This window comes from Cornus florida, unplaced genomic scaffold (assembly GCF_030987335.1).
Source record: "Cornus florida cultivar Cherokee Brave unplaced genomic scaffold, ASM3098733v1 CherokeeBrave_3.0.0_Hap2_Chr08, whole genome shotgun sequence".
NCBI classification, from domain to species: Eukaryota; Viridiplantae; Streptophyta; class Magnoliopsida; order Cornales; family Cornaceae; genus Cornus; species Cornus florida.
In genome coordinates this window covers 37,894,545-37,905,863 of record NW_026775578.1, presented here as the reverse complement: position 1 = coordinate 37,905,863, position 11,319 = coordinate 37,894,545, and the positions used below count along the sequence as shown (strand labels likewise).

The 11,319-nt window shown below is 35.7% G+C and overlaps 2 protein-coding genes across 2 annotated transcripts; both read left to right on the top strand.

The window, feature by feature from the left end:
- The first annotated feature begins 1,603 nt into the window (after window positions 1–1,603).
- Window positions 1,604–4,344, top strand: LOC132271335 (putative pentatricopeptide repeat-containing protein At3g23330). The gene has a single exon (XM_059772684.1). It carries the CDS (start codon window positions 1,751–1,753, stop codon window positions 4,079–4,081), a length of 2,331 nt encoding a protein of 776 aa, XP_059628667.1. The 5' UTR covers window positions 1,604–1,750; the 3' UTR covers window positions 4,082–4,344.
- A 2,079-nt stretch (window positions 4,345–6,423) lies between these two features.
- Window positions 6,424–9,661, top strand: LOC132271334 (putative pentatricopeptide repeat-containing protein At3g23330). Its single transcript, XM_059772683.1, has one exon. The coding sequence runs from the start codon at window positions 6,895–6,897 to the stop codon at window positions 9,157–9,159; it is 2,265 nt and encodes a 754-aa protein (XP_059628666.1). The 5' UTR covers window positions 6,424–6,894; the 3' UTR covers window positions 9,160–9,661.
- The last annotated feature ends 1,658 nt before the right edge of the window (window positions 9,662–11,319 follow it).

Sequence of the window (11,319 nt, the reverse complement as noted above, 5' to 3'; positions counted from 1 at the left end):
CCGGACAACGACCCGATGTTGAGGCTCCGACGAGAAGAACGATGATGGTGGTGGTGGTTCGATTAATCACAATCTATATATTCATAGGCACACATATATATATATATATAGGAAGAAGATAGATTACAGGAATTTGGGGGAAGAAGATGGATTACGAGTTATAAATACACATATATTAATTTGCTCCTTCAATTTTAATTTGATTTATACAGCTTTTTTTATAAGATAGTTTCAGTGTTAAATTAACAGCTTGTTTTATAAGATTGGTTCAGTGTTAATTTTATTTATACAACTTGTTTCAATTTTAATTTGATTTATACAGATCATTTCAGTGTTAATTAAGTTACAATTTGATTTTTACAGCTAGTTTGGCACATGTTTTAGTCTTTATACTAATTGAAACCCATTTTGCCATGGTTCACTTTGATTGGTCACTCTCTGCCATTTTTGGTTCTCATCCTCCATTCTTCCATTGCCCTCTGTATTGCTTTTGGCATCTCTTCTTCTGTTAAAAAAAATAAAATCAGAACCTCTTTTCTCTAAGTCGAGCACCATGGTGGTGGTGGCGGTGGCGGCAGCTATGGTAGGGCTGTGAAATGGTGGTGGTGGCTGTGAACTGGTTGTGGTGGCTGTTGATTTGGTAGGGTTACTAGGGTACTTTGGTCAATAAAAAAGAATGGTATTTGATATCTTTGATAACTTTATCAAATCTAAGGATGTCTTTGTGCAAAAATAAATTGAGTGTTATATAATTGTTAATATAGCAAATTTCACGAAATGTCATTATAATTAATCCAAATTATTGAGAAGTTTGAATTTGATCTACAATCTCCTGTATTCAGATTCTCGCATATACTCTCATAAAACTCTTTGACGCACATCAAGTTCACAAACTTTTGAATTCTATAAACTTATATATTTCATTACGTAACACCATGAGTATTGATCATCATTTGTCAATAATCAAGACAATGGACTTAGCAAAAAAAAATTTTAAAAATAATAATCAGAGAATTAACACAATAACATAGCCGAAATTTGATTAGGGAGCACATTAGCACATGATAAAATAATTTTTTAGTAAAAAAAAATGAAGACGAAGAAGAGTAAGAAGGAGAAAAAATGAAAGAATTAGAAGGATTTTTTAATTTTTAATTTTTTTTTTTTAGAAGGTCATTTGGTATAATTTAATAAACTAAGGCATAAAATGTAAAATAAAAAATAAAAAAATTACCACTATTAAATTTCACAAAAATTGGAAAATAAATAGGTGAAATTTTGGACATGTTTAGAAAAATGAACCAAGTAAAATGTTTGTTCAATTTTTTAATTTTTAATTATTCAAAAATAAAAAATTATATATTTTTTAGCTGAATCCGTTTTCTAAAAATTGAATCAAAGTAAAATTTTTCTACAGTTTTTTAATTTTTTATTATCCAAAAATAAAAATTAATTTTTGAGGTGAAACTACTGCAGAAATAACGTAAATCCTAACTAATGAGAACTTTGAAGCAACATGTAGCGAATATTCATTCTTATTTTCTTTTTGTAAATATGTCCATTCCTTTTTCACTATAAATGTCTGATTCAAATATTCATTCTCTTCTCCTTGTGTAGATTTCATGGATGTGATACAATGACAAAGATAGGCAAGTTAGAAACTACTGTAGAACTTAGTGTCCAGTTATACAATTAGATACTATAATCATATACTATAAGATGAAGCCATATTGGTTCCAGAGGTGTTAAAATGGGATGGAGCTATCTGGGCACTGCTTGCTTTTCCAATAATGTAAATTTGAGATGTCCTCACTTTCTCTCACTAGTTTCTCTCACTAGAAACATCATAAGTACCTCTTTGCTTGAAATTCAACAATTCCATTCTCACTTGAATTACTCTTCAGAATCCTATCGAATTGAATACCCAAAACCCAACTTGTTGAATTCTTCGACTAGTGAATTGACAGTAGAGATCATTCATGCCAAAGTTATAAAAAAGGGATCTGTCCAACAGTTGCAAGTGGGGAACTATGTTTTGAATCTATATGTAAAATCTCAGAACTTGGGTCATGCACAAAAGGTGTTTGATGAAATTCCTGATAGAGATGTTCGGTCTTGGACGATTCTTATTTCTGGTTTTACTCGAATTGGGTTATCTAAAATGGCATTGGATGTCTTTACTAAGATGCAGAGAGAAGGCATTAGTCCGAATCAGTTTACTTTCTCGAGCATTTTGAAGTGTTGTTCTAGTGTAAATGATGTTCGATTGGGTAAGGTGATTCTTGGGTGGATGCTGCGTGATGGCATTGGTTTAGATATGGCGTTGGCGAACTCTATCCTTGATCATTATGCAAAATGTGGGGTGTTTAACTATGCCGAAAGATTATTTGAATTACTGGCTGAGAAAGATACCGTGTCATGGAACATAATGCTTGGTGGGTATTTGCATATTGGAGATACAGTGAAGTCTCTTGATTTGTTCAGAAGGTTGCCTTTCAAAGATGCCGTGAGTTGGAATACGGTTATAGATGGGCATATGCGAAATGGGTTGAAAGGAATTGCATTGAATCTTCTATACGAGATGGTAGAAGTTGGACCTATGTTTAATGAAATTACTTTTAGCATAGCTTTGGTCTTGGCTGCTTCTTTATCAATTTTGGAACTGGGGAAACAACTTCATGGCAGGGTGCTGAGGGTTGGGATCCATGAAGATGGTTTAGTAAGGAATTCAGTTATTGACATGTATTGCAAATGTGGGCAAATGGAGAAGGCATCAGTGAATTTCCGAAATCTGCCTCAAGATTTTGTGAGAACACGTGATTCCAAGTTCTCTTCAGATGAATCGATAGTGAGATCTGTTTCATGGAGTTCAATGGTTAGTGGGTTCGTTCAAAATGGTAGATTGGAAGAGGCTTTGAAATTTTTTTGCACTATGGTTTATGAACAGGTCGAGGTGGACAAATTCACTCTCACAAGCATTGTTTCTGCATGTGCTAATGCTGGGCTTTTGGAGCTTGGTCAGCAGATCCATGCCCATATTCTGAAAATTGGGCACAAACCTGATGTTTTCTTGGGTTCGTCAATGGTTGACATGTACGCCAAATGTGGAAAGTTAAATGATGCTTGGTTGATTTTCATACAAACAAAGGTTCAAAATGTTGTGTTGTGGACTTCAATGATATCTAGTTATGCTTTACATGGGCAAGGAAGGGAGGCGATTTCGCTTTTCGAGTTGATGTTGAATGAGGGGATTACACCGAATGAAGTGAGTTTTGTAGGGGTTTTAACTGCATGTAGTCATGCAGGTTTGGAAAAAGAAGGCTGCAGATATTTTAGGTTGATGAATGAAGCGTATGGAATCAAGCCTGGAGTTGAACACTTCACTTGCATGGTAGATCTTTTTGGCCGAGCTGGTCGTTTCGAGGAGATAAAGGATTTTATTTATAAGAATGGTATCTCTCATCTGAGTGCGGTTTGGAGAGCATTATTATCTTCTTGCAGAGTTCACAGAAAGGCTGAGATGGCTCGGTGGGTTTCTGAGAAACTACTTGAACTTGAACCATTTGAAGCCGGACCTTATATCTTGTTATCGAACACTTGTGCTACTAACCACAAATGGGTTGAGGCTGCTAAACTGAGGGCTTTAATGCAAGAAAGGGGAGTTAAAAAACGTCCCGGTCTATCTTGGATTCAACTGAAGAATCAAGTCCATACTTTTGTCATGGGAGATAGGTCTCATCCCCAAGAAGCTGAAATTTATTCTTGCTTAGACAAGCTAATTGAAGAATTAAAGGGGATTGGGTATTCAAATGACGCAAATCAGGTGATGCAAGATGTAGAAGAAGAACAAAAAGAAGTAATTCTTGGTTTCCACAGTGAGAAACTTGCAGTTGCATATGGTCTTATTAGCACAAGTTGCGGAACACCTCTTCGAGTTATGAAAAACCTCAGAATTTGTACTGACTGTCATAACTTCGTGAAGTGCACTTCTCAGCTTTTAAATAGGGAAATAGTTGTTAGAGATATTCATCGATTTCATCATTTCAAGGATGGGCACTGTTCTTGCGGAGACTACTGGTAAATACAACAAGGGATACTCACGCATGTGAAACTTACGAGTCATAAGCTATGGATCATTCTGGAAGGCTGCATGGGCCTTTTTAGATGACCCGCAAAGCCACGGGACACAATGGAATGGTTCAACCTGAACCAACACCAAAGGCACCTATTCAAATGGGGTGCACTGGTTCACACCAAGTACAATCATTCATAAGCCCAGCCCAATTCAAAACAATGAAACTCACTAGAGTAAGCCTAGCCCAAAATAAAATTAAAGCAAACACAAGGCCCAATTCAAAAATTCCGTTTAAATAAAAAAATTAATCGGATTTTAAGCCCAAGCCCAAACCGGGTCGGGCCGGGCGCGCGTGGTATATGGCTTGAACCCAAGCTTGCCTAGGTCTTCCCCGTCTTAAAAACTTGGGTGTCCTTGGGCCAAATTCCAAACTTAGATTATATAAACTCCAATTGATTTTACTTTATTTTGAATGTGAGACAATCACTTCCCACATTTTGTTTACCAATTTAAGCTTATCAAACACCTTACTTTGGAGCTAATTTCTCATTCATTAGAAAACGAATTTGAGAAAGTAAATATATCACGTTCATCTCTTTATGGAAAGGAACACGTTCATCTATAGATCCGCAAGAAATTCTTAGCGGGATCTACTCAAAATTACGCCTAAAGTTTATGTGTGTATGTTCCGTTTCCAACAATATGTATGCATATACAAAGTATGTGTTATCTATTGTATGAATATTGTATTTAATTATTATGTTGTGGGGGGTTTATTCAGAGATATGGATGAGTTGTCATGGCATAAACAGATTGTCATTGAATTGTATGAACAAAATACATACGTTAATAGCATGGAGAATTTGCTATTCTATAGTATGGACAAAGTTAGATCTCTGAAGTTTAACTTGGTTTACTGTATTTATCAGGCTCCACAATACCCCATCACTTCACTCTTGATTTAAAAAAATAATATATATATATATATATATATATATATATATATCCCAATAAAATTTCACAAAAATTGGAAAATAAATAGATGAAATTTTATCACTCTGTTGAAAGTGATTAAATTCACTAATGCAGGGATATCGTAAATTGTAACTGATGAGGATTTTGAAGCAACATGGAGAGAATATTCATTCTTATTTTCTTTTTTGTAAGTATGTTCATTCCTTTTTAGGTTAAGTGCAAAAAAATCCCTTTACTATCGATATCGTGCAAAACAATCCCTGTATGGTATAAAAACCCCTTATACTATCAATTTGGTGCAATTACCCCCATATTCACATAAAAAGATATTAATACCCTCTCTAATATAAATAAAAGGGTTATGTGCAAAAAAAAAAAAAAAAAACCATAATATATAGGGTTTATGCAAAAATAGTCCATACTTTTTGAAAATATGCATTTCAATCCATAAAATTAAAAAAAGGTGCAAATAAGCCCCTCTGGCCACTTTTTGGTCAAAATTGACGTAAAATAAATTTTAAAACCCTATTTTGCCCTTTTTCTTTTCCTATTCTACCCTTCTCTCCTACGCTCCACCACCATTCTCACCACCACCACCACTATGTTTATTCTGGCCATTCAATTCAACCCCATAGCCAAAGTTCAGTGCCGAACTGTTGAGTTAACTCAGTGTGTCATTAAACAAAGCCACATCACAAACCCAGTTGTTGGCGACGGTGAAGGACGGCGAGCTTGGGACGCCGTTAATGTGTCATCGGTGATGGCAATTGATGAGAAGGGTCTGGATTTGTTGGTGTTTGCCGTTAGGTAAAGATGAGAGCTTACCGCTGGAGTTTGGTTGACGGTGAAAGGTTGAGGTCTTATTCTACAACGATGAGACAACGGATGGTGAACCTCATGAGGTGGTTCCAACGTGGCTGCCTCTGCCCCTTCCTCTCTCTCCATCGCCTTTACCGCCACCACAACTTTTAAAGCCGCGGCCACCTCTAGGGCATCCGAGGCTTCTTCCTCCTCTGAAGCCCCTTCCTTCTCTCCCTCTATCACTTCTACCGCAGCCGCCTCTGCCCCTTCTTCTCCCTCCATCACCTCTACCACCACCATGGCTTTTAAAGTCGTCGCCACCTTTGGGGCCTCCGAAGCCCCTTTCTCCACTCCCTCCATCACCTCAGCCGCCTCTAAACCTTCCACCATCACGACCTATAAATCAATCAACCAAATACAAAGGAAAAAAAAAAGGGGGAAAAAGAAAAGAATAAATTATCTAAAATGATAATTTTACATTGCCTAATTTTTTTAATATTATTTCATTTATATTAGAGAGGATATTAATGTCTTTTTATGCGAACATGGGTGTAATTGCACCAAATTGATAGTATAGGGGAGTTTTATACCACAGAGGGATTGTTTTGCATTATATCGATAGTAGATGGGGTTTTTTTGCACTTAACCCAAGGGCAAATTAAATAGGGTTTTTGAATTTATTTTATGTCAGAGGGACTTATTTGTAACTTTTTTGAATTGTTTGGACTGAAATATACATTTTTAAAAAATATGGACCTTATATGTCACAGTGAGTGTGTTTTTTTTTTTTTTTTCGGCACTCAACCATTCCTTTTTCATCACTAAAAGCTATAAATGTAACCTTTGATTCTTTTCTCCTTGCGCTAGATTTCATGAATGTGATACAATGACCAAGGTTAAGTTAGAAACTAGAACTTAGTATCCGGTTATACAATTAGATACTATAATCATATATAAGATGAAGCCATATTGGTTGCAGAGGTGTTAAAAATGGGATGGAGGTATCTGGGCACTGCTTGCTTTTCCAGTAATGTAAATTTAACATGTCCTCACTTTCTCTCACTAGAAACATCATACGCACCTCTTTGCTTGAAATTAAACAATTCCAATCTTCCTGGAATTACTCTTCAGCATCCTATCAAATTGAATACCCCAAACCAAACTTATTGAATTCTTCGAATAGTGAATTGACAGTTGAGATCATTCATGCCAAAGTTATGAAAAACGGTTCTGTTCAACAGTTGCAAGTGGGGAACTATGTTTTGAATCTGTATGTAAAATCCCAGAACTTGGGTCATGCACAAAAGATGTTTGATGAAATTCCTGGTAGAGATGTTCGATCTTGGACTATTCTTATTTCTGGTTTTACTCGAATTGGGTTATCTGAAATGGCATTGGATGTCTTTACTGAGATGCAGAAGGAAGGCATTAGTCCGAATCAGTTTACTTTCTCGAGCATTTTGAAGTGCTGTTCTAGTGTAAATGATGTTCGATTGGGTAAGGCGATTCATGGGTGGATACTGCGTGATGGCATTGGTTTAGATATGGCGTTGGCGAACTCTATCCTTGATCTTTATGCAAAATGTGGGGTGTTTAACTATGCCGAAAGATTATTTGAATTACTGGCTGAGAAAGATTCCGTGTCATGGAACATAATGATTGGTGGGTGTTTGCAGATTGGAGATACAATGAAGTCTCTTGATTTGTTCAGAAGGTTGCCTTTCAAAGATGTCGTGAGTTGGAATACGGTTATAGATGGGCATATGCGAAATGGGTTGGAAGGAATTGCATTGAATCTTCTATACGAGATGGTAGAAGTTGGACCTATGTTTAATGAAATTACTTTTAGCATAGCTTTGGTCTTGGCTGCTTCTTTATCAATTTTGGAACTGGGGAAACAACTTCATGGCAGGGTGCTGAGGGTTGGAATCCATGAAGATGGTTTTGTAAGGAATTCAGTTATTGACATGTATTGCAAATGTGGGCAAATGGAGAAGGCATCAGTGAATTTCCGAAATTTGCCTCAAGATTTTGTGAGAACACGTGATTCCAAGTTCTCTTCAGATGAATCGATAGTGAAATCTGTTTCATGGAGTTCAATGGTTAGTGGGTTCGTTCAAAATGGTAGATTGGAAGAGGCTTTGAAATTTTTTTGCACTATGGTTTATGAACAGGTTGAGATGGACAAATTCACTCTCACAAGCATTGTTTCTGCATGTGCTAATGCTGGGCTTTTGGAGCTTGGTCAGCAGATCCATGCCCATATTCTGAAAACTGGGCACAAACCTGATGTTTTCTTGGGTTCATCAATGGTTGACATGTACGCCAAATGTGGAAAGTTAAATGATGCTTGGTTGATTTTCATACAAACAAAGGTTCAAAATGTTGTGTTGTGGACTTCAATGATATCTAGTTATGCTTTACATGGGCAAGGAAGGGAGGCGATTTCGCTTTTCGAGTTGATGTTGAATGAGGGGATTACACCGAATGAAGTGAGTTTTGTAGGGGTTTTAACTGCATGTAGTCATGCAGGTTTGGAAAAAGAAGGCTGCAGATATTTTAGGTTGATGAATGAAGCGTATGGAATCAAGCCTGGAGTTGAACACTTCACTTGCATGGTAGATCTTTTTGGCCGAGCTGGTCGTTTCGAGGAGATAAAGGATTTTATTTATAAGAATGGTATCTCTCATCTGAGTGCGGTTTGGAGAGCATTTTTATCTTCTTGCAGAGTTCACAGAAAGGCTGAGATGGCTCGGTGGGTTTGTGAGAAACTTCTTGAACTTGAACCATTTGAAGCTGGACCATATATTTTGTTATCGAACACTTGTGCTACTAACCACAAATGGGATGAGGCTGCTAAACTGAGGGCTTTAATGCAAGAAAGGGGAGTTAAAAAACGTCCGGGTCTATCTTGGATTCAATTGAAGAATCAAGTCCATACTTTTGTTATGGGAGATAGGTCCCATCTCCAAGAAGCTGAAATTTATTCTTACTTAGACAAGCTAATTGAAGAATTAAAGGAGATCGGGTATTCAAATGACGCAAATCAGGTGATGCAAGATGTAGAAGAAGAACAAAAGGAAGTAATTCTTGGTTTCCACAGTGAGAAACTTGCAGTTGCATATGGTCTTATTAGCACAAGTTGTGGAACACATCTTCGAGTTATGAAAAACCTCAGAATTTGTACTGACTGTCATAACTTCATGAAGTACACTTCTCAGCTTTTAAATAGGGAAATAGTTGTTAGAGATATTCATCGATTTCATCATTTCAAGGATGGGCACTGTTCTTGCGGAGACTACTGGTAAATACAACAAGGGATACTCACACATGTGAAACTTACGAGTCATAAGCTATGGATCATTCTGGAAGGCTTCGGATTTGATAAACATGACAGACAAACAGCATATCAAAGTAATGATCCAGATTGTAGGATTGCAGTTGAGGTTGCTGCAGAGAGATGGTGAAGGAGAATAACAAGCTATCTAGTTTTTCTAGATGAACTGTAATGCTTAGCAGGTAATTTGCAATGCATTATATAAGTTGTCTCCCATTGGAACTGTAACAACCGTGATTTTTAACACTCATATTAGTTAACTTTGTGTTACATATACAACCCTGATTTTTAACACTCATATTAGTTAACTTTGTTTTATATATATATATATATATAAAGGAGAGAAAGTTATGATAAGGAATGATTAGGTTATTTGACGGAGATAACTCTATCATTCAGTTTAGTTTGATTTTTAAAGAGTTCTTATTGAACTCAACCATTAGTTATATATCTGAACTTAGTGTATCGGCATTGTATTACCTACGATACTATTCTGTGAATTTTAGACGACCATTCAAAGAAATGAAGAATCTTACTATTATGTGAATTTTACACGACCATTCAAAGAAATGAAGAATCTTAAACAGATTTCTTTTTCAGGCAAGTTAATTCTTGCTTGTAACCTTGTATTTATTTATGTCTTATTTGTTAAATTATTATGTATGATTTAACGGTAAAACTTATGATTGGTATAGTTATTTTTTTAGCCAGAGATATGGAGATTATACATGGAGTTACTAATTGATTAAAATTTATATTTATTTCATTATTTCTTTTTGTTGTCAAAATTGATTATTTAATCATGATTGGTGAAAGACAAAGTATACACATTTATTGTTGAAGGCAGAAGCCATACTAGAAGTGAGGAGATATATACTATCAAAGGTTCATGCATATGGGTTAATTGGAGTTTCAGTGTAGCTTAGATTTCTAATGATTGATTTTGGGGTTATTGATATGTTGTGTTTTAGTGTTAGTTTAGTAAAGAAGAGAAAATGGTATGATGGTGGCGGGCCACCAGGAGTTTTTGGCCAAAAGTCAGAGCTGTTTTTGTTTGTTAAACTGAATTCGAAAGAATGAATTAAGGGTAATGTTGGTGGCGGGACCATGGGGTATTATTCAGAGGGCATGATAATGAAGTTTAATTGGTAACGGATGCATCAGCATCAAAACAAGGACAACCAAAAGGAACAAGGACACAACCAAACAAGGAGGAACAGAAGGTGACGAGTCATGAGATTGACCTTCCAATTGTTCTGACACAGCTCTAACTAAGACAAGGGTTTTCTTGAAAATAGAGAACTACATATAATGTGTGCAGGATAATTGGTTTGTTTACAGAAGGTGAATTTGGGATCACTTGTATTATGTTTTGTCAATAATGAGTGGTGGCAGAATAGGATTGGAATCGGTACGAGGAATTGAGTGATATTGAGGTTGAAAATTAGAGTATATGTTTGCAACTTATCATAATTAGGACTATGAATTCGTACTAATATGTTGGTATTTATTTATTAATTAAGGTGTTAAATAAATTCATGATATTATGAGTAAGAATTATTTAAATGTATTTAGTATTCAGATGTTATTGAGTTTAAATTTATAATTAATTAAGCCCAATGGCCATAACAAAAGCTATTTTTAAGTTAGTGTAATGGAGTTTGAATGCTTAATGTATAAGGTTGACTCAATTGCATAAGCGAAAATGCCCCCACAATATAATATGCATAATGTACTAACTCATTACACCTTCACAGACGACAATTGGATTATTAATTTCACTTTCTTTTTGGCACTTTATTTCTCGGTTGTTTTCTTCTTCTTCTTCCCCTTCTTCTTCCCCCTGCACCTCAACTGTTTATAAGACATTTGTATTTCTTTTTTCTTTTTCTTTTTTTTTTTTTTTTTTTTTAGTTTTGATTCTAAAATATGAATTTGTAGCTTGTTTCATGATCAAATTGAAGTTAAACCTTTAGATAATTTCAATTAAGAAATATGAATGATTTCTTATTTTTAAAATTTTCTTGTTTTCCTTTTCCAATGCTCCTTATTCTTCCCATAGTTTCGGAATTTGAAAAGGCCTACTGAAGTGTTATACAGGGGCGGAGCTAGAAAATTTTAATTGGGGGGC

Excerpts from the sequence above, each read along its gene's own strand:
- LOC132271335 (XM_059772684.1), top strand. The coding sequence starts at position 1,751 with ATGGGATGGAGCTATCTGGGCACTGCTTGCTTTTCCAATAATGTAAAT.
- LOC132271334 (XM_059772683.1), top strand. The coding sequence starts at position 6,895 with ATGTCCTCACTTTCTCTCACTAGAAACATCATACGCACCTCTTTGCTT.